A 23241-nucleotide genomic window follows, 5' to 3' on the forward strand; every position below is an offset into this window, starting at 1 on the left:
ATTCCTGCACTACCAGCTGGACTCTTTTTTTAATGGTATTCGGATTAGAATCCAGTGCCTCTCACATGCTGAACAAGCACTTTACCACTGAGCTGTAGCTCCAGCTCTCACTTCTTCTAGTGTGTGTGTGTGTGTGTGTGTGTGTGTGTGTGTGTGTGTGTGTGTGTGTGTGTATGAGTATGTATGTCTGAATGTGTGTCCATATGTGTGTGTGTGAGTATGTGTAACCATGTGTGTGTGTCTGTAGTCATGAGTGTGTATGTGTGGTATATGTGTGTGTACACATGTAAGTGCTACCAGCCAGCAAGTCCTAGCGATTCTCTTGTCTCTACCTCCTTCCTCTCCCCAGTTTTGGGGTTACAGGTAGGACACAGGATCATGCTCAGGGATTTGAACTCAGATCCTCAAGCCTACCCAGCAAGTACTCTACCCACTGACCCATCTTCCCAGTCCCTTAAATGCACCATCATTTTTATATTCTTACTTATGAAGGGATAGGTTGCTTCCAGGTTGGGCAATTGTGTGGGTGCTTGAGGTTAAATAATCCCAAGAGACTGGTAGGACTCCATTCTCATCAGCTGTAGAATGGAAGAGCCTTGCTCCCTGCTGGGGTCAAGGTGGTGGATCCCTTATTTTACAGGACTCAAAGCTTATCAAAGTTCTCAGAGGACCAAATGGGTGAGTGTATAGACAGTCTACAAGAAATGCCCAAATGTGGTCTGCTTCTAGGTTTGGCCTATGGCAAATGCCAGGGCTCCTTTTCCTCTCCCAGGGTGGAGGCCTGTCTTTACCTTCCCACCCACTGCAGGACTGCCCCCGCAGGTCTCTTTCCGATACCACTGCCAGCTGTACTCAGAATGGAGGAAGACAAATCAGAAAGTCCGCCTGAAGATTCGGGAAGCAGATGGCTCCGAGGAACCCCACCACTCCTTGCTGGCTGCTGGACTCTTAAAAAAGGTTTCAGAGGAGACCCCTGTGTGAAGAACTGACTGGCAGGGCCCTGAGGTAGTGAAGAGACCAGAGGCAGATGACAATGCCTTGGTGTTTGGAAGGATGGAAGCTGCCTGACCTTTCATGCACAGCCACGATGCTTCTCAGGCCAAGAGCCACAGCAAGCAGAGCCTGCTCTGTGCTCCTTGTGAACATATTTTCAAGGGTTTTGTTTTATACATTGTTATACATGACCAGGACAAATGGACAGACCCAAGCTTTGGATGGAGCAGGCACCCTTATCTCATTCTGAGTTCTGCTTGATACCTCCTTGGCCAGCAGCTTTGACTGCTTGTGTCAAGGGCACCCATTGGGCTAGAAGGTTCCAGCAAGCTTCTTGCGCTAGCTACTCTGCACCTGGCTGGCTTGCTTTACTGGCACTCTTGACTTTATAAAGTTGCACTGCATTCCAAAAACCCAACCCTGAATGAATAAAAGGAGCCCTTGCTGGCTAACATGGACTCGTCAGTTACATTTCTAAACTGCTCCAAGTGAGTGATTTTATGGGCGAAAACTATAAAACACTTGGCTAGTTTTGAGGGATCTGTTATGAATCTGTCTTAGTTTCTTAATTCTATGATAAAGTAATCAGATAAAAGCAACTTAAGTGGGGGTGCAGAGATGGCTCAGTGGTTAAGAACACTGGCCACTCTTAAAAAAAACTGTGTTCGATTCCCAGAACTCATATGGCAGCTTGCAATGTCCCTAACTCCGGTTCCAGGGGATCCAGTGATGGCTTTTGGCTCCCCCGGACACTGCTCACATATGGTACACATACATACATGCAGGCAAAATACCCATACACATAAAATAAATTTTTTTAAAAAGGCAACTTAAGGGAGAAAGCATTTATTTTATCTCACAGCTCCAGGTACAGCCACTCATGGTGGGGAAATCAAGGCACAGTTAAGATGGGTCTTTCTACATCAATCAGTACAATCAAGATGATAAATTGACAGTTAATGCTAACCATCACAGAAGTGTAAGGAAGAAGTAAAGTCAGAATTTTAAACTAAGAACAGGATGCAGGGACTTGGTGATTAAAGCGCTTGCTACACGATTATGAAGACCAGACTTCCCATCTCTATAACCTATATAGATTTGGGGTGTGTGTGTGTGTGTGTGTGTGTGTGTGTGTGTGTGTGTGTGTCCCTGGTGATGCTAGCCTAGCACTCAGGAGATCCCAGAGCAAGCTGGCTGGCAAAACTAGCCATATGGGCAAAGCTCTGAGTTCAATAAGGTGGAGCCTTACTTCGTCTTGTATGTGCCTGCCCATACAGGATGAAAAAACAAAGAACAGGAAAAAGGAATAGTTTATTTCTCTTTAAACTATTTATTGTTATTATTGCTGGGGGAGGTCAGAAGAAACCTTGTTAGGAGAGCAGGATCTTCCCTTCTACCTTTCTATGGCTGCAGGGAGCAAACAGGTTTTTAGGTTTGTACAAGCGCTCTCACCCACTGAGCCACTGCACTGGCCTGGGCAGGGTTTATGATGAATGATCTTTTAAAAATATCCTTTTTTTTTTTTGAGACAGGGTTTCTCTGTGTAACAGCCCTGGCTGTCCTGGAACTCACTTTGAAGACCAGACTGGCCTCAAACTCACAGAGATCAGCCTGCCTCTGCCTCCTGAGTGCTGGGATTAAAGGCATGTGCCACCACAGCCTGGTTTAAAAATATCTTTTATAGAATTTATTCTTTATGGGTATGAGTGTTTTGTTTTCCCTGCATATATGTGTGCTCTATGTGAATGCAGTGCCCAAGGAAGCCAGAAGAATGCAGGAGATTCCCAGGAACTGGATGGAGTTACAGATGGTTTTAAGCTGACATGTGGGTACTAGAAACAAAACCTCTGTCTTCTGTAAGAGCAGCAAGTGCTCTTAACTACTGAGCCATCTCTCCCACTCCAATAAATGAGTTTTAAAAGTTTTTTTGTGTTTTTTTTTTTGGATTTTTCGAGACAGGGTTTCTCTGTGTAGCTTTGCGCCTTTCCTGGAACTCACTTGGTGGTCCAAGCTGGCCTCGAACTCATAGAGATCCTCCTGGCTCTGCCTCCCGAGTGCTGGGATTAAAGGCGTGTGCCACCACCGCCTGGCCTTAAATGATTTTTTAAAAAATTATTTTAGCTGGTGATGTAGTTCAGTAATTGAGTACTTGAATAACAAAGACAAAACTCTGGGTTTGATTCCCAGGATTATTAAATAAATATAGTTTTTAATATTTTTTAGTAACATACACACTTTGAGACAGGGTCTCTAGGTAGTACTGACTGGCCTGGAACTCAAAGAGATCTCTTGCCTCTGTCTTCTGAGTGCTGGGATTACTAAAGGCATGCAACACCATGCCTGGCAATATAAATATATAAGTATAAATATTTATATATATATATATATATATATATATATATATATATATATAAATATAAATATATTGCCAAGAGGTCTCACTGCATAGTGAGATGATGTCTCAAGGAAATAAAATATGTACATGTGTATATATATTTTTTAATGGTACTAAGGATTGAATTCAGAGCTTCACATATTATAGGCAAATGATCTACCATGGAGTGTATCCTTAACAACAAATGACTTTAAGAATAAACAAAGTAGGGGGAGTGTGTGTGTTGTTGAGCAGGTGTGGGTTTACATGGGTCTGTGGGAAGAAGACACATCACACCTTAAGGATATCTTAGCCTTTCCAGCTGCAGGGGCAATCAGCCTCTTGTGGGACTAAGACACCTTCCTTTAGCCTAGGGCATTTTTATTGTTCTCAAAATTTTCACTTTCAGCAACTTGATTTCCATATTCCCAAAACATCCTGATGAAGCGTCCAAAGGGACAATGCCAAGTGCAAATTCTTGATTAAGGAATATCACAGTGTACTGGATTTTTCCTAACTAAGTTTTGCATATGCTTTGTACACTTGGGAAACTCTCAGACAGGATTCACATTGAGGGCAACAAGAGAAACAAAAGGTAACTAAGAAACAAAAGATGGATTTAGGCCAGGTGCTAGCACTCTGGAGCAAGACCAGTGTAGCCCCGTGGGAATTCTCCCACATGTGTGCTTGAGAATTGGCTCAGTGTTTAAGAGCACTGGCTGCTCTTCCATTGAAGAGGACATGGATTTGATTCTCAGCACTCGTGATGGCTCACAACCATCTGTGACTTCTTTGGGAGATTCAATATCCTCTTCTGGCCTCCACTGACACCAAGCATACACATGGTGCACAGGTACACAGACAGGCAAAACACCCATACACATAAATCACAAAGGGCCTTTCGTGGTGTTGCACATCTTTAATCCTAGCACACAGAGGCAGAGGGAGGCAGATCTCTGTGAGTTCAAGGGCAGTCCAAAATACATATTGAGTTCCAGGCTGGCTAGGGCTATATAGTGAGACCATGTCTCAAGAAGATAAAATAAGCCATGTGTGTGTGGCACATGCCTTTAGTCCCAGCACTCAGGAGACAGAGGCAGTAGGATCTCTTTGAGTTCAAGACTAGGCTAGTCTACATAGGGAGTTCCAGAGCAGTCTAAATAGAGAGATCCTATTTCCCAAAACAAAACAAAAACACAAAACAAAAAAGCCACAAACCCTCAAAACCACAAAAATAAGCAAAATAACAACAACAACAAAACCAACTTGAGAGTATACAAGGACTGTGAATGTAGCTCAGTGGCACAAAACATGCTTAGCATGTGGGAGGTCCTGGTTCCATTACAAAAGGAAAAAGGTAAGGACAATTTCCACTTAGTTTGTATTTCCAATGAGCCCTTTATACTGAGACCCTTAATACTCACTAATAACTAATGGCAACACTATCCACATTTATCTGGGATTACCGTGAATGAGACCCAATTCTGAGCCTGTTTCACATCTCTGGGGAAGGAACAGTTATTACTGTTATTCCATTTTAAAGGTGGGAAGACCGAGGGCCAGTGTATGAAAACCTTTATCTGAAGTTCTAGCTTTAGGAGCTGGGGATCCCGGATGCTGCAGTATTAAGCTTTGTGCCCTACCCCCCAGGCAGACTCTAGAAAGATGTAGAATGTGACCATGGTAGTAACAGCTTCTGTTGCTTCTTATCCTCTTCTCTTTGCTTAGTTGGCCTCAATATGTAGCCCTGTTGGCCCTGGAATTGTGTAAATAGGCTAGCTTCAAATTTGTGGTAATCCTCTCGAGTACTGAGATTACAGGTAGGTGCCACCATGCCTGGCCAGCTCACCTTTGAGCTCTTGTTGCATGCTGAATTATTTAACAGTTAAGGGTGCTTGACATCTTCCTGCATTTAATGCCCAACCAAGGCTTCTCTGAAAAGTGGGTTTTGGGGAATCTTTTATTAAACCTCTTTCAGATGAGCAAATGGAGTAGGCTCATCATCATTCCTAATGGGTCCAATACAATATGGTCCTTCCTGTTTTTTTCTGCACCCATCCCTTGTACATAGGGTGGGGGCGGGGGTGCGATGGCACATAAAAACAATATCTTGCTGCCCTGACTGGAAAGACAAGGGGGAAGCCAGTTTTGCAGAAGGCTAAAACTCAGGGGCTGGAATCTGTTTGACTTCATGGCTGGAACAGTATGATTGAGGAGCAGAGCTAAGATGATCAGGCAATAGGTGACAGGTGAACTGATACCTATAGAAACTTAGATAAATGCACACAGGCACATTTGCTCTCCTGGCCTACCTAGCTTGGCACCTACTTCTTATCCTAACTTTAGAATGTAGGGTCTCTGGAGATGGTGTAAGTGTGCTCCAGAAGATGCCATCAAGGAGAGAGAAGGGGGGGGGGAGAGGGAGGGAGGAAACAGGGAGGGAAGGAGGAAGAGGGGATGTTGGAGGTGGAGGTTTCTGTTATACATCTCTTCTAATGCTTTGAATTACATTGAAAGTTTTAGTTTGATGTTAGCCTGTCAAGGATTCTGCATATAGGACTGGTTCTGTGGCTCAGTGGGTAAAGATGCTTGCTACCAAGCCTGTAACCTGCATTTGATTCCCAGAACCCACGTGGTGGAAAGAGAAAACTCCAACTTGCAAGCCATGGCATGCTCCAAGCCGGTATTCAGTCACACACACACACACACACACACACACACACACACACACACACACACACACACACTATAGTTAAAAAAAAATCCTGCCAACAGAATTTTCATTTTCTTTCTGCCCTAGGACCATTTAAAAAAAGCTGGTGTCTCCTTGACATAACATGGCTGTTGCCACCCATGAAATCATAGCTGGGGTGGTTACTTGCACAAGATAGAACCCTTTAGCATTCCATCATGGTTGGGATGGGGCTTGGTAGGCATCACCTTTCCCTGAAGACCTATTGGTGGTAGTTGCTGGAGGAAGGAGGTGTCATTTTCTTCAGTAGTGTAGCCTATGCTCAGGTAAATAAACCCCATATCTATGCTCATGTAAGAGATCCTAACTTAGTAGTTCACAAAACGACAACATGGAAGTAAGTAGGGAATTTGTAGGAAAAAAGGTTCAGTGGGAGTGTGAGGGGGATAAGATGGTAACTGGAAGTGAATATGATAAAAATACTGTATAGTCAGGAATTGAAGCTGGTAGAGTGCCTGCCTAACATGTTCAAGTCCCTGGGTTCCATTCCTAGCACTGAACAAACTGAGCATGGTTCCTAAAGTCTATCTATCCAGCACTCAGGATGTGGAGGTGGGCAGGTCAGACATTCAAGGCCAGGTTCTGCTACACAGAATTCAAGGCCATCATTGGCAAGAAACCCTGTCTCAAAAAAAAAAAAAAAAAGCCCAGCCGGGCATTGGTGGCACACGCCTTTAATCCTAGCACTTTTGTAGGCAGAGGCAAGCGGATCTCTGAGTTCAAGGCCAGCTTGGTCTACAGAGTGAGTTCTAGGACAGCCAGGACTACGCAGAGAAACCTTGTCTGGAAAAGCCCGCCCCCTCCCAAACAAACTAAAAATACATGATATACATATATGAAGTTGTTAAAAATAAATTAATAGGTAGACGTGGTAGTGCATGCCTTTAATTCCTACACTTGATAGGGGCTGGAGGATCTTCCAGGCCAGCCGGGGCCACATAGTGAGGCCCTGCTTCAAAAAAGAAGAGAAATTAGTTAATAAAACAGAGGGGTGAAAAAAGAAAGTAAGCTGGGGTCAGTAGGTCAGTATGTGCACTCTTATTACAAGTGTGTAAGGGCGATAATACTCTCACTCACACACAGCAGTACTCAAGGGCGCCGGGAGGCGTGGCCTGATATCCAAGGGAGCAGATAGTCAAGGGGCGTGGTCTGGTATCCAGGGGGCGTGACCCGAGCCGAGGAGGAAGCGGGAACCGGTCGCAGCACACGCAGGCGTTACTGGTCGTGCGGGGTCACGTGAGCGCGCAGGCGCAGCTCGGCACAGCTCGCTCCCTCACACAAAGCCCAGACGCGGAGAAAATGGCGGCAGGGGTCGAAGCGGCGGCTGAAGTAGCAGCGACAGAGCCCAAAATGGAGGAAGAGAGCGGCGCGCCCTGCGTGCCGAGCGGCAACGGAGCTCCAGGCCCGAAGGGGTGAGTATTCTAACAGCAATTTGCCTTTCTCTAACTCGGGCCGGGCTTCTTTGCAGCTCCGTTAGGTGTGTTGGCCGCTTTCTCTTCCCCCAAGGCGGCGCGGCGTCTGCGCAGGCCTTTCCCTGCCGAGAGTCGGGGGCGGCGGAGGCTGTGATGACGACGAAGCTAGGAGAGCCGCACGGGTCGCCCCCTTCCGACGGCGCTTGCCTCGGCCGCCTCAGCCTCCCGGCGGGCCGGGCGCGTCGTCGAGGCCTGTGGCCTGCCTGGTCTTTTACTCTGGGAGCAGTGATGGCGTGCAGGCTGGCGGGAGCCCGAGTCTCGCTGCACTTCTCAAAGGGGTCTCGAGGGTTGAGCGACTAAGGCTGTGTGGTTTCAACCCCTCAACATGAAGCCCATGGTAGTGGGGGTGTTCTTGTCTCAGTTTCTCAGATCCGCCAAGTTAGGGGTGGAAGGAGTACGCGCGCGGGTTATCACGTGTACGGTCAGCAAACGGCGGCGGGACAGGGAAGGGGTCGCACCTGCCTCGTTGCAGGGTTCTGAGACCTCCGGGGTTCGTTCATCTCTCCTGCAGGAAGTGCTTCCATCAGAATGGTTCCCGGACCCAGGCTCCGGGGCTGGAGTCCTTCCGCTTCTTCCTCAAGCGCAGAGTTGGTAACAGTAGGGAGAAGTGATCCCAGCTTGCTCAATGTTTATCCTTAGCGACAGGCATAAAGTGTGCGCGGGTGAAAGAACCTCTTCGGGGTTTCAAGGTTTCAGAAATTAGGATAGCCAGACTTCATCATTTCCTTTTCGGAATCCTAACTGGGGTCTGTCCCGAGTCCTTGGTTTGTTTTTGTAAGTTTCCTAGTTGGGCCTGATGAGTGCCAGCTTTTGTGGAGGAAGTTGAAGCTGAAAGGATCCAAAGTGCAAAGTGTGGCCAGGCTATATAGAGCGAGTTCAATCAGAGTTGCCATTCAATCAATGGGAAATTGGGTGAGACCGTGTCTCAACTAAAAAAGAGGGATGGGAACGTAGTAAAGTAATAGAGCAGTGGCCTGACACTCCAGAGTAACTAGATTCCATCCCTAGTAACACACTACATGGCAGACCTTCCCGAGCCAAAGAAAAAGTTGTCTTCAAGAAGGAAAACATTCCATTATGCTCCCGTGGAACTCTATTCACACTGATTTACCATTACTTGAGAAAGGTGTGGAGAAACATTTTGGTTCTAAGACCAGCAGCTTATATCTCTGAATTTTCATCTGTCAGATTTGTAAGGCAGAAGCTTTAGGATTCTGGGGACTGAAAGTATTTAAACACTTGTTGATAAAGCATTTACTAAGTAATGGCTACTGTGTTACTGGAGGAAATTCTAGATCTATGTAGAAGTAAAACACCAGTGGTTAACTGGTTCATATCTGTGATTTCAGTATTTGGGAGTTCCCCAGTTTCAGCTACATAACAAGTTCAAGATTTGCCCACGATATATGAGTGCCCGTCTAAAAACAAACCAAAAATGTGTGAACTTGTGATATTATAGCCCATTAGGAGTATTTGCCCAGGATGTACAAGGCCCTGGGTTCCACCCCACAGCGCTGAAATAAAAGAGAGAGGGGCTTCCCTTTAGTTATTCCCAACACCTTATTATGGAACGTCTCAGCCTTTTGAATGTGTTATTGTTACTTCCTTGTCTGCCCCCTTTGGAACCCAGAGTCTTGCACTCTTTCCTGTGAGCTACACCTCCAGTCAGTCCTATGTTTACTTTTTTCAGCCTTTGTTTTAGAGATGTCTTGTAGGATCCGATTCCCTTTCTCCTTCTCCAATCTTTGCTGTTCCCCCAGTTTTTGAGATAGATGCCTGGCTAACCTGTAGAGTCTACAGTGTAGACCTTGGTGGCCTTGAATTTGTAATCATGCCCCTGCTTCTGCCACCCAGTTGCTGGATCAAAAGCATGCACTATCACTTCTGGCTTTTGTAGGATTTCTGAGGGCCTTATCTGAAGGGCTTTAAGAAAAGTTATAGGATGAAGTGCTGTCAGAACCTTTGTAGGTGAAAGGTTGAATTTGTTACAGAACTCAGTACAGCAGTACAGTTTTCAAATTTTCTACTGTCCATTTTAAATAGATATCTTGTGACTGAGTCATTTGACAAACTGTGCATAGAAAGTTTCAGAGGTGAAATAGTGTTGGAAAGAACCTGAGTGGTCTGAGACTGACTTAATGGAGGATACTTGAGAAAGGGGCAGCACTTAAACAGTTTTATAGTACAGGTGGGGAACAGTTGTGTGTGTGTGTGTGTGTGTGTGTGTTACAAAATTCTTGAAGTAAAACTTCTAAAAGAATGGAAGAGTGCTTCCTCCCTACTTTTTGACTAGTTATCAAACCTGGGTCTTCATGCTTATAAGCATTGCCTACTGAATCTTCTCACCAGCTGGTTTTTATTTTTTTATTAAAAATATTATGTGAGCCAGGCAGTGGTGGCACACTCCTTTAATCCCAGTACTCAGGAGGTAGAGGCAAGTAGATCTCTGAGTTTGAAGCCAGCCTGGTCTACAAAGTGAATTTCAGGACAGCCGACAGAGAAACTCAAAAAACCAAGAAAAGAAAAGAAAAAGGAAAAATATGAGAACGAATGTTTTGCCTGCGTTTTTTTTTTATACATTACGTGCATGCAGTGCCCATGGAAGCCAGAAGAGGGCATCAGATCTCCTGGAACTAGAGTTAATAGCAGTGGGTGCTGGGACTTGAACCCAGGTCCTCTGGAAGAACAGCTAGTATTTTTAACCACTGAGCTATCCATCTCTCCAGTTCATTTATTTAGTTTTTGATGGTAGAGACCATTTTATTACTTTATTTTTTTAAGTGTTACGTGTATGCACGCAGGTGAGTGCCAGTGTTTGGAGCCAGGAAGAGGGTGTCAGATCACCTGGAGCTAGAGTTAAAGGAAGTTGGGCGCTATGAGTGCTTTTAACCACTGACCTATTATTTGGGTGTTTTGAGACAGCATTTCACCCTGTAGGTCAGGCTGGCCTTGAATCCTGCTGCTTCCCTCTCCTGACTGCTGTGATGATAGATGTGTACCATCATGCCCTGCTCTGTTTGCTGTACTGTAAAAGGTGATTGTATATTTGGTGAAAAGGATTTTTGAGGCACATTAGATTGTTAGCTCAAGATTAGAATAGGAGACTCTATTACTTGAGTGTGTGCTGTCAGATCAGAGCTTTGCTGTTACTTTACCCTTTGAATTTTTTTTTTTTTCATGACTGGGGAAACAGATGCCAGCCTGCAAAGTTTACTTTTACCTTTTTTCCCCCCTTCCTTGAGGGTTTCCCAAATGAACTCTCATATTACTCTGTTTTGCAGTATTAGAGTTAAAGCTGAATTGTCTCTTTAGTAGTTTATAGTGAGATCAATGCTTAGACTTTTTTCTCTGATGGACATTGGTTGAAATGTTTTAAAAACCTCCCAAGTGGGTGCAGTGCTAAAAGGCTAGGAGCAAATAGGTCTCGCTTTTCACACCTCTCAAAATTATTATTGGTGTGCTGTGTGCTAACTCTTTTTAAGTTCTTGTAACTTGATAGTAGCCTCCACTTATAAAGAGTATTATTATTCAGACTTTGATATGTGGCCCTAGCTCTTAGTTACCTGTAGTACTTGTCCTTACATATTTCCTACTTAACATATACCAACTTATTTTTGGTCTTAGTCCTTTTTTGTAGAAATACAGACAGTTTACTTATTTGTTTTTGTTGTTGAGACAGGTTCTCACTGTAGGTCATGTCGTCTTCAAACTCAGAAATCCACCTTCATCTGCCTCCCCAGATCTGGAATTAAAACAGTCTGGGCAGAGACTGTTTATTATTAAAGAGAAACATTGCTGAGAATAGAACTGGATTAAGTGAACTGGGAAAAAGCATATTCTCAAAAGCCCCAAACTGCTTTTGGTTATGCTGTCTTTGTTTTGTCCTAGAACTCGCTTTGTAGACCAGGCTGGCTTTGAACTCACAGAGATCCACCTGCCTTTGCCTCCCAAGCAGTTCCGGATTAAAGGCATGCTCCACCACCACTTGTGGTGTTTTAAAAACAAAACAAACCAGGTGTTTGTTTTGTTTTTAAAAGGCAAGATCTTATGTATCTCTGGATGGCCTCTTAACTTACCATACTCTTCTGTCCCCTGCTTCCTGGGTGCTGAGCATACAGGTGCATACTACCACATATCCTTGTTGTTGATCCTCACAGCAAGCCTTTGTGTTGCTATGGATACAGGCTATGTTGGTTTGCTAGTAAAAAGTCACATTAGAAACAGACTGAGTTATGTGGTTTGTTAAGTGGAGAATCTGTAGCTAGAATAATGTTCCATTAAATGGTCAGAATTTAAAAGACGTCTGCGAAGATTGATTTATGAAAGAGGTTGTTTTCAGGAGGGAAGATGGATTTTTGTCTCTGAAGACATGATCAGAATTTCAAGGTATTGAGATTTTTTGCCCAAACTATACCCTTCTCTTGATTGAGAAATTCCAAAAATAGTATAAGTGGTAATTATGCATAGGAGTGTCATGAAGATATGAGATGCTAGGGAGACAAAAGGCACATTAGATTGTTAGCTCGAGATTAGAATAGGAGGCTCTGTTATTTGAGTGTGTGCTGTCATAGCTTTGCTGTTACTTTGCTCTTTGATTTTTTTTTCAAGTGGGTTTTGTTGGTTTGTTTTCTTTGTTGGTACTCATTATATAAACCAGGCTGGCCTGAAACTCAGAAGTCCACCTCAGTCTGGGATTAAAGGTATGTACCACCATGCTGGGCTTGAGACTGTTTTAGTGTACTGAATAGAATAGTCCTTCGTGGTTTATATAAATTTACATAAAGGCACTCAATCTTTATATAAACTGTGACCTTTGTATATAGTATAATTTTAGTGTGGCAGAGCAATGATGTGATAAATCCCAAAGTTGTATAAAACAGGTGTTGATTTAATGTCTTGGAAATATCTAACATATTTTAGGTCTTAGCATATTATGAGATATAACTGTAGCTAGAGTTTTCCTGCCTGGCCCACGGTCAGGGCAAATCTCTCTCACCTGCCAGTCCCACAGCCGCTCAGACCCGACCAAGTAAACACAGAGACTTATATTGGTTACAAACTGTATGGCCGTGGCAGGCTTCTTGCTAACTGTTCTTATAGCTTAAATTAATCCATTTCGAGCCGGGCGGTGGTGGCGCACGCCTTTAATCCCAGCACTCGGGAGGCAGAGCCAGGCGGATCTCTGTGAGTTCGAGGCCAGCCTGGACTACCAAGTGAGTTCCAGGAAAGGCGCAAAGCTACACAGAGAAACCCTGTCTCGAAAAACCAAAAAAAAAAAAAAAAAAAAAAAAAAAAAATTAATCCATTTCCATAAATCTATACCTTGCCACGTGGCTCATGGCTTACCGGCATCTTCACATGCTGTTTGTCCTGGTGGCGACTGGCAGTGACTCTCTGACTCAGCCTTCCACTTCCCAGCTTTATTCTCCTTGTCCCGCCTATACTTCCTGCCTGGCCACTGGCCAATCAGTGATTTATTTATTGACCAAACAGCAACACACTTGACATACAGACCATCCCACAGCATATAACAATTTGTTAGACTATTAGAAAAGATTATTTTATTGGGCCTGTTTGGAACTTTGAGTAACTGGGTGCCAGAATCTAGTTTTTCTTGGCAATTTGGGATTGAGAGCCAGTTAAGTAAAGTACATAGATTAGCTGCCTGTGTTGTCTGCAGGTTCTTTGAAAGATTACAGATTTGTTAGTTTATGTTAACGTTACAACTCAAACACACTGACATATGCTGGAAAGTTTAACAAACACGAGAAGAAAGTGTAAAGTTTAACCCAGGTATACACCAGTAGTCCCAGCTCTCAGTAGGTAGAGAGCCAAGAGCTATATATCATCTTCATCTTCTCATTCTCTTTCTCCTTGTCCTAGGGACTGAATCAGGGTCTTGTGCTTGCCAGATAAGTGCTCTGTTCTCCAGTTAAATCACTAACCCTGCTTTGTAACACTTTTTTTTTTTTTTTTTTTTTTTTGGTTTTTTCGAGACAGGGTTTCTCTGTGCAGCTTTGCGCCTTTCCTGGGACTCACTTGGTAGCCCAGGCTGGCCTCGAACTCACAGAGATCCGCCTGGCTCTGCCTCCCGAGTGCTGGGATTAAAGGCGTGCGCCACCACCGCCCGGCGCTTTGTAACACTTTTAACAGCTTTTCGTTGTTGGCACCTTGATCAGTTCTCCCTGGGTGTACCCTTTCTTAACTTTGGGACATTTGGAAATGTTTTGAGACACTTTTGACCTTAATCTTCTTAACTAGGGGATTGAGTTTACTGTTACCTATTGAGTAGAGTTAAGACTGCCACTAAGCGCCGGGCGGTGGTGGCGCACGCCTTTAATCCCAGCACTCGGGAGGCAGAGCCAGGTGGATCTCTGTGAGTTCGAGGCCAGCCTGGGCTACCAAGCGAGTCCCAGGAAAGGCGCAAAGCTACACAGAGAAACCCTGTCTCGAAAAACGGAAAAAAAAAAAAAAAAAGACTGCCACTAAGCATCCTGAAGTGCAATGAATACAGGATAACAAGAATATCTGCCTGGGAGGCTGAGTCAAGAAGATTGCCAGTTTAAGCCAGCCTGGGCAACCTAGAGTTCCTGTCTAAAAATAAAGTAAAATAAGGGTTCAGAATTCAGTAATAATTTAATTACAAATGTTTTATTTTTCATGCACACATGCATGCGTAGGTCATAGGACAACTTATAGGAGTTTGTTCTTTCCACCATGTGGGTTCTGAGGACTGAACTTGCTTGGATCATCAGGCCTGACACCAAGTGTCTTTACATTTACCTAATGAGCCATCTTGCCAGCCCAATAACCTGATTTTTAAAAATGGTTGAAGAGCTAGGTGTAGTGGTGTGGGCCTGTAATCTTAGCTCTAAGAAGACAGAGGCAGGAATTAATCATCCTTGGCCAAAGTTTAAAGCTATCTTGGGTAGAATGAGACTTTGTCTTTAAGCAGGGGAGGACAAGTATTTGTGAACATCTCACCAAAGAATATAGATTGCAAATATGCACATATAAAAAAAAAAAACCAGAACTGTGAGTTGTTAGGGAAAAAAATAAAACCAAGATATCATTTAAATACCTAGCATAATAGGTAAACTAAAATAATGACCATGCTAAGTATCATCAGAGAGAAAAAGGAACTTGGGAGAATTGTACTTTTCTTGGTAAAATGGTACTACCATTTTTGCAAACATTGACAGGTTCTTTTTTTTTTGAGGCAGGTTCTCATGTAGATCAAGCTGGCCTCAACTCACAGAGATCACATGCCCCTGCCTCCTTCCTTCTGGGATTAAAAATATGTGCAACCAGGCCTAGCTTACTTATTTTCAGAGCAGATACTTTTAATTTTGAAGACAGTTTTGTCAGTTTTGCTTTTTCAGGTTGAAATCCATTGTGAGTTAATTTACAGAGATAGTTTATAGATGAAACTTTTACATGATGCTTGTAAACTAAATTTGCTTTTTGTTTTGAGGCATGGTCTCTCTGTGTAGCTCTGGCTGCCCTTGAACTCACTCCATTGACCAGGTTAGTCTCTAACTCAGAGACTCACCTGATTCTGCTGGGATTAAAGATATGTGTCACTACAACCCGACTGAATTTTAAGTTTTTTGAATGCTGTTTGTATTTTCCATAAAAAGTCAACAGAGGTTATGCAGTTGATACAGATAAAATTTAAGATTCTTTTTGCTGTAGGTACTTTATCAGTCTCATTTTCAATATCTTCCAGATTTGGAGTATTTATGATAAAGATGCCTACAAAGGGCCAGCAAGATGACTCAGACACAGTGGTTAAAGGTGCAGGACAAACATGGTGAAGTAGAAAACCAACTCCTAGTAGTTGTCTCCTGACCATCACATGCTTTCCATGCAGCATGTACACTCAAACATACACACAAAAAATTAAAACAAAGCCGAGTGGTGGTGGCTCACACCTTTAATTCCAGCACTCGGGAGGCAGAGACAGGTGGATTTCTGTGAGTTTGAGGCTAGCCTGGTCTACAAAGCGCGTTCCAGGATAGGTTCCAAAGCTACACAGAGAAACCCTGTCTTGTGGGGGGAAAAATTAAAACAAAACAAAAATCCTGTTTATAACTCAGCACTTAGGAGGCAGAGTTCAAGTCCACCCTGGTGTACATAGTTCCTAGCCACACAAGGCTACATAGTGAGACCTTGTCTCAAAAAAACAAAAGTCTTTCTGTGAATACTTTTGTATTATCTGCTTAAGCAGGACGTGGTTTCTGTATTAAATGTTATGGATCTGGAGAGATGACTCATGGTTAAGAGGACCTGAATTTAATTCCCAGCATCCACTTGGCAACTCACACTGTCAGTAATTCCAGTTCCAGGGGATTTGACACCTTCTCTTGACCTCCTTGGACACCAGTCAAGCACATGGTACAAATATACATGCAGGCAAAACATTCAATATACATGGAAGAAAATACTTTGAAAAAGACAGCTATTGAGGGTTGGGGATTTAGCTCAGTGGTAGAGTGCTTGCCTAGCAAGCGCAAGGCCCTGGGTTCGATCCTCAGCTCCAAAAAAAAAGGGGGTGGGCAGCTATTACTATAAGGATTTGGGAAGGAAATCATCATTAGTCTTATGGCATATGAGAAAAATAGCATTGAATATGTTAAGATGAACTTTATGGTATACTACCTGTTATATAATCTGCATTTGAGTATGAGTAAGATCTCTTTGAGGAGTTTTTTTCTGAATATATGTTCAGAAAGGCCAATATTTTGAAAAGCTGAAAACAAGAGGTAGTTCAAACCCCATTTGCTTATGAGGAAATTAGTGAGAGATTGGCCAGAACAGTATTTGTGTGCAGTGGTGCTGTGCCTACCCTTTGAGTAGTAAAACTCAGTGAGCTGCTTCTCAGTGGTGAGTCATGTGCTATGATTAACCTCAAACCAAACACCCAGCTGCTGTGGTTGTAATTTACTTTTAGCTGTAGGTGGATCAGGAGAATATGGGCTAGATACTTTACTGCCTGTGTGCTCTACTTATTATGTAGTTTATAATTAACAGGTGAGCTGAGCAGTCTGAAAACAGACTGAAAGTATTACTGTGTTACTGATTTTTTTTTTTTTTTAATTAAATGATTTTTTGAGACAGGGTTTCTCTTTGTAGCCGTTGACCTTAGACTGGCTCTGCCTCCTGGGTGCTGGGATTAAAGGTGTGTGCCACCACCTCCCAGTGCTGACTGATGTTTTTTAATGTAAACCTTTAAATATTTGGGATTTTGGAGGCAGAGGCACGCGGACCTTTGTGAGTGTGAGGCCAGCCTGGTCTACAGAGTGAGATCCAGGAAAGGCGCAAAGCTACACAGAGAAACCCTGTCTTGAAAAACAAAAACAAACAAACAAAAAAAACCAAAACAAAACAAAAAAAAAACAAAAAATTGGGATTTAAAAGAAAGTTATATTTAAGTACATTTCTATCCATAGATCCTCTGGTGAACGGTGACAAGTGGATTGATGTATAATTTAAGAACTTTTGTTTTTGCCAAGAAACATTTAGAGATGTGTTGGCAGATAGTATTGTGTTTGGGAAACTTAGGTGATGGATTCCCTCCCCCATTCCTCACCCCCATGCCTGGGAAGTTGACCTCACTCCCTCCTTCTGTGTTACGCAGCATAAATAACCATACTTAAGCCTAGGATAGCACATTTCTCTTGAGCATGGGTTCTTGATAGGTAGGTGTGTTTGTTCTCATTCAAGTGAGGCTTACTCTGCCTCCTTTTTCTAGGTGTTGGGATTATAGGCATGTGCACTATTCCCAGTGTGTGTGTGTGTGGGGGGGGGCTAGGTTATAAGAAATGCATAATTGCAAATATCTGCTGTGAAGACCTTCATTTGGAATGTTCCAAATCAAAACCAGCACTGTCCTCATGTCATATATAACTGTGTGGGATTATAAACCTGGTACCACAGATACCACTAACATAGAAACTTTTTCTCTTGAATTCAGTGAAGGAGAACGACCTACTCAGAATGAGAAGAGGAAGGAGAAAAACATAAAAAGAGGAGGCAATCGCTTTGAGCCATATACCAATCCAACTAAAAGATACAGAGCCTTCATTACCAACATACCTTTTGATGTGAAATGGCAGTCACTTAAAGACCTGGTTAAAGAAAAAGGTAATGGTACTGGTGGTGGAGTAGGGTAAGAAGGTTGGTGTGTCTTCTCTGTGGCTAATCTGGATTTTTGTCAGTGGAAGCTGCTCTAGGAAGAGCGTGTGTTCTGTTCAGGTTTAGAGCTACCCCTAGATCCCTCTACCCTTTTTTTGCGTTCACGCCCACATGTTAAATAGGGTGATTTATATGGTCCCTTGACCTACAAATAATTTTACTGGCTTAATAGTTATTGGGGGCTTCGGTTAGGTTTGAGGGGAGTGTTTTTATGTTAAGGAAATTTATCAAAATTTTCACAGAGAGAGAGAGAGAGAGAGAGAGTGTGTGTGTGTGTGTGTGTGTGTGTGTGTGTGTGTGTGTTTGTGTTTTAATTTACTTCTGTCTTTAAGTTTTTTTTTTAAGTGGCTAAGAGATAGTTTTAATTTTTGTGGGTACCTGGAATGTCTGTTGCTCAGATTCTAAACTCTGTAACGGGATCTGCTGTTTTAACTGAGCTCTCCTCTGAAGTAAAGAGATGGGCAGTGGGAGAGCTTAAATCATCTGTGCATGTGGTGCTGTGAGGGTGTATGGTGTCCGGGCCCAGGCATCCAAATCCTGGCCTAAGACAGGTCAAGCGACCAAGGGCCTCTGCTACCTGGAGGTCTGAGAGAATCACCTTGCCTCTGCACACTGGTGCGTCGCCCTCTCCTGCACTCTGTTTGCTCTTGTCCTCCTTTCCTTCCTGATTCTTAACCCTGATGGTGGCTCTCAGGACTGAAGAGATTGCTGGGTCCTGGTTTAGATAGGGTAGATAAGAAGCTCCTCTTCTCCCCCAAGGGAACCTAGGATCAAATTACCCTTAATGGAGTCTCTGAAGGACTGAAAGGTATTGGTTTTCTGGAGCATTCATAATGAAGAGAGATTTGAGCTTGATTTGTTGAATGATTAATTCTAGTGACAAAGATGCCACTTGGATGGCCCTTTGGTGTGTGTGCTGGTGCCCCAGCATTGAGTTTTGAAACTGAATAATGGCCACTGCCATCATTATCCCATTACTTACTTGACCATGACATGCAAGAAGCACTAGGCACCGTGAACCTTCACAGTCACATGTGCTGCTCCCATGTGGTATTTCTCAGATAAACAGATGAAAAACTGTTTTGGTGTGAGATTTGTTTTCCTGCCTTGATCAGCCAAATCATTCCTGCCAATCCTCCTAGAGCAAGAGTGAAGTTTCTTTTGTCTGAAGGGAGTGTCATGTGGCATCCCAGATACAGTGTTCTTGGTTCCTTGGGACTGCTGCTTTAATATAAGCTTAGAATTTCTGTACAGTACAGTTGGATCTCATTCGAATTAGTTTTCGGAATAACCCCCAAATTTGTGTTCTTGTGATTTGGTTGAACCACTGACTTGCTATCCCCATTGATAATAAGGTGTAGTAGTTCCAAGAACCAGGAATGTGGCTTTGAAAATGTAATTGTTAGAGTTTTGTAAGAGATTGTAGGCCAAACTACTTTTTCATTTTTAGGAGTGTGTGAACCAGTTTTGGGACATGATGGATAAAGTAGGTGATATTTTTACTGCTTTACCATTCAGTAATTCAGTTTTGGAAGCCATGAAGCTGGTAGCAGCAGCAGGCATGACGTTTCTGGATGTAGAAGCAGTTCACCTCAATTTACTATTTTGTCCTGTATTAAGTGTGGAGCCAGCCTGGTGGTTTACTTGGAGCCTTCCAAACTGGTTCTCATATTCCCCTGGCCTACTGCCATGGATGTGGGTGCTCCTCCTTCTCAGTGTACTTTTGTTGGTGTAACTCAGAATTACAGGTGTGCAGTAAATCTTTTTATTGAATGTTAAAATGTTCTTGCTTAGTGCTCCCAGGTACAGGTTAAACTAATTACTCTGCTGTCTAAATAATTAGCAGTATTGGATTGGGAGTAAAGTGATTCATAGGAGAAAGGTTAGTTTTTCTGTAGTAATGTTTAGATTCAGTGTGTGAAGTTTAAAGACATTAACTATATTTACATATGTATGGCTTCTTAAACATTCTTGTTTTTATTATGAGATTGAAAATTTTTATTTTTGTTTGATCTTAAAAAATGTTACTAGTTCATATCTATCTCTTCATCTTTTTTTTTTTTCTTTCGAGACAGGGTTTCTCTGTGTAGTTTTTGTGCCTTTCCTGGAACTCACTTGGTAGCCCAGGCTGGCCTCGAACTCACAGAGATCCACCTGGCTCTGCCTCCCGAGTGCTGGGATTTAAGGCGTGCGCCACCTCCGCCCGGCTCTCTATCTCTTCTTGAGATGGTCTCATCTCGATCTCTTTCTGAGATGGTCTCACATGTAATAGTGTCCTAGAACTCATTGTGTATACCAGAGTAGCCTCTGGAGATCATAAAATAGCCAAATGCCTCTGTCTCCAGGGTGCTGGGATTAAAGGCATTAATTTAATGTGTTGTCAGAAAGTCCTCTAAGATTTTGGAAAGTTTAAGTGGCAGATAGAGGTACTTAAACCCTAAAAGGATTGGTTTCATGGTAACCATAGTTGAATAGATCACAGAGATTGGGCTGGCGTAATCAAAGCAGTTTTTCCAATCTGCAGTCTTCTCTGAGAAAACTCTGTCTTCCTGGAATAAGAGGAATAATTATTTGTCTTTACTTCCAGTCTCTGCCATTCCAAGTGTCTTTAGTTGCAGCCTGTCAGAACAAGACAGGAACCTAAAAAGGCAGCACTGGTAATAGCATCTCATGTACCATTTCCTGACTCCTGATCTTCCTCTTCTCCTTCTTTGATACCAAGCATGTATTTTGTGTTTAATTTTACCTGTTTAGCAGCATTTTAGGATATTCTGTTAATGATCTTGTAAAAACCTGGTCACTTGCACTTTCCCCTTGGAAAATGACACAGAGCTTGTTTGGTGGTGATATAGTGAAATCAGTATTGCCCATTTTTAAGACAAGATCCATGGAAAGTGGTTTTTTTTCTCCTCTGAGCTGTGCTGCTGTTTTGCTCAACTCCTATCAGTGAAGGTCCTTCGTTAAGATACTGTTTTTGAACCTTGCTCTTTGCTTGACTACCTGCTCCCTGCTCCAAGGTGTCCCAGAGGAACAAAGTGAAGATTTATTTTATTTGACTTTTTTTTTTCCATGTTTACTTAATGTGTGGGTATTTTGCATGGTGATATTTAATCAAGACATTAACATGAGTAGAAGGTTGTTGATTTAAGACAAGTTTGAGATCTACTAAAATCAGTTGTTGTACATACGTCTGTCCTTCCGGTGGCTGTGGAAGCTTCATATTTTCTTTGGACATCGTTAGACGTCTTAGCTCTTGGAGTACAACTTTAATGCTATAGGAATTTTGCCATTTTGCTAAAACTGGTATGCTTCGTGCATCCACCATTCCACTAGAATTATTGATTCCATTCATATTCATTTTTGTTACAAATCTAACTGATGGAGGAACTTCTGGGTATTTAGATCCACATTCTACTTTCAGGCTATATATTCTGTTTTCATAGTTTGTCCTTGGTGGCCCAATAATCATGCCTGTCCACCTTGTAAGTGCCATGTCTTCATCATCTTCAAGGCCCCAGCTAACCGTACCATCACCTACTCCTTTCTGTCCTTCTTCAAGTTCTTCCAACAAGCGAAAATTCCGAGGAACTTTAACTCCTTGAAATGTAACAATCACAATATCCACTTAGCCTCTTCCATTTCTACAACCTGTGGAAACCGCCATCTTCTCCTGCTACCAGACGCAGCCGCCCTATTTGACTTTTTTTTTGAGACAAGGTTTCTCATATATCCCAGGTTGCTTCAGACAAGTGCTGGTGTGACAGGTGACTTACATAACTTGGTCATCCTTTTTTAATGGAGGCACTACAAGTAACAAATGGTTTGATACCAGAGAGTACTGGATTGAAAAAACAATTGGGAACCATTTTTACATGAATTTAAATTAGAGGTTGCAGAACTATGATTGAAAGTAACTTTTATTATCCGTAGCTACTCAAAAAATGGGATACAGCCGGGCGGTGGTGGCGCACGCCTTTAATCCCAGCACTCGGGAGGCAGAGCCAGGTGGATCTCTGTGAGTTCGAGGCCAGCCTGGTCTCCAAAGCGAGTTCCAGGAAAGGCGCAAAGCTACACAGAGAAACCCTGTCTCAAAAAAAAAAAAAAAATGGGATACTATCTTAAAAATGTTTGACTATAAGGACTGGGTACCAGAATAAATATTTCTTTTAAACAAAAGGTGATTTTTTTTTTCCTTTTTCTTTTTCTTTTCCTTTTTTTTTTTCAATCTTAAAATAATGTTGTCCGCTGAGCTGTGGTGGTGCCCGCTTTTGATCCCAGTACTTTGGAGGTAGAGGTAGGTCGATCTCTTAAGTTCAAGGCCAGCCTCATCTACAGATCGAGTTCCAGGACTGGCACAGAGAAACTATCTTAAAAAACCAAAATAATAATAATAATAATAAAAATAAAAACAGTAATAATATCTTACATTAATTGGAGCCCTTAAAATCCTCAGAATGAAAAAAGTTGGGTGGGGCTGGAGAGATGGCTCCGTGGTTAAGAGCACTGGCTGTTCTTCCAGAAGTCCTGAGTTCAATACCCAGCAACCACATGGTGGCTCACAACCATCTGTCATGAGATCTAGTGCCCTCTTCTGACCTGCAAGCATGCATGTAGACAGAACACTGTATACATAATAAATAAATCTTTAAAAAAAAAAAAAAAAAGAAAGAAAAGAAAAAAGTTGGGTGTTTGGAGCCAGCAGTGTGGAGGTGGGGCAGCTGCCACCCAGGCAAGACTCAGATGTACTGGTGAATAAACACTGTGCCCAGTTGGAGGAAGAAAGAAAAGTCAGTGATAGTTTACTTTCAAATCCTAGTTTAGCAGCAGTCAGTTTAATTTGTATAAGCAAAGATTTCTTTAAGCCTTTAATCCATGTGTTATTATTTAACGATCATCACCTAGTAATTTCAGATTGCTGCTGACAGAAAACTGAGGCCTAGAGGGCAAGTATAGTCCAATAGAAAGCCTCTCTTGGTTCTCTGCAATAATTTACATTGTGGTTTAGTGAGGTAAAGTTGCTGTAAATTTCAGTGAAGTTCCTGCCCAGTATTCTTCATATTTTCCTGTTGGAAATTGAGCTGTTATTTTGCAAGACCTGCTATGCAAAAGCACTCATGTTTAAGTACTGCTGTTGATCTCCAGCTTTCTAGTCATTGCTTATAGGCAGTAGAAAGTTTGTGCTTTTATCACTATGTATTTGGCTGAGTCAATTTATTGTTGTGTAGGATGGCTTTCCATATTTGAAGGTTTTTTTTTTTTGGTTTTTCGAGACAGGGTTTCTCTGTGTAGAATTCACTCTAGAGATCAGACTGGCCTCGAACTCAAGTGCTGGGATTAAAGGCGTGTACCACCATGTCCGGCCTTTTTTTCCCTTCCCTTTGAGATTGGGCTTTTACTGTGTTAGACTTGAGATCCACCTTCCTCCAAGGGCTAAAGACATGCTCCCAGCTGAA

The 23241-nt window shown here is 42.7% G+C and overlaps 3 protein-coding genes across 4 annotated transcripts in view; 2 read left to right on the forward strand and 1 right to left on the reverse strand.

Annotated features, from left to right (window-relative positions):
* Marchf2 (membrane associated ring-CH-type finger 2) overlaps positions 1–2917 on the forward strand; it is a 33128-nt gene extending 30211 nt beyond the window's left edge. For both annotated transcript variants that reach the window (XM_052746625.1, XM_052746626.1), the window contains exon 5: positions 730–2917. In XM_052746625.1, the coding sequence (XP_052602585.1) occupies positions 730–981 (252 nt within the window). In that variant the 3' untranslated portion in view covers positions 982–2917. The remainder of the gene's footprint in view (positions 1–729) is intronic.
* Hnrnpm (heterogeneous nuclear ribonucleoprotein M) overlaps positions 1–23241 on the forward strand; it is a 61757-nt gene that overhangs the window by 5974 nt on the left and 32542 nt on the right. Inside the window, exons 2-3 of the mRNA XM_052746629.1 lie at positions 7280–7531; positions 17568–17737. Coding sequence (XP_052602589.1) covers positions 7280–7531; positions 17568–17737 — 422 coding nt within the window. The remainder of the gene's footprint in view (positions 1–7279; positions 7532–17567; positions 17738–23241) is intronic.
* On the reverse strand, positions 17744–21761 carry LOC128115671 (ubiquitin-conjugating enzyme E2 variant 2-like). Its single transcript, XM_052746627.1, has 2 exons — positions 21437–21761; positions 17744–21385 (listed from the first exon to the last, which is right to left on the reverse strand). The coding sequence occupies exons 1-2, from the start codon at positions 21450–21452 to the stop codon at positions 20862–20864; spliced, it is 540 nt and encodes a 179-aa protein (XP_052602587.1). The 5' UTR covers positions 21453–21761; the 3' UTR covers positions 17744–20861.

The sequence above is a fragment of the Peromyscus californicus genome, unplaced genomic scaffold (genome assembly GCF_007827085.1).
Source record: "Peromyscus californicus insignis strain IS unplaced genomic scaffold, ASM782708v3 Scaffold_1__1_contigs__length_55948999, whole genome shotgun sequence".
In the NCBI taxonomy this organism is placed as follows: domain Eukaryota; kingdom Metazoa; phylum Chordata; class Mammalia; order Rodentia; family Cricetidae; genus Peromyscus; species Peromyscus californicus.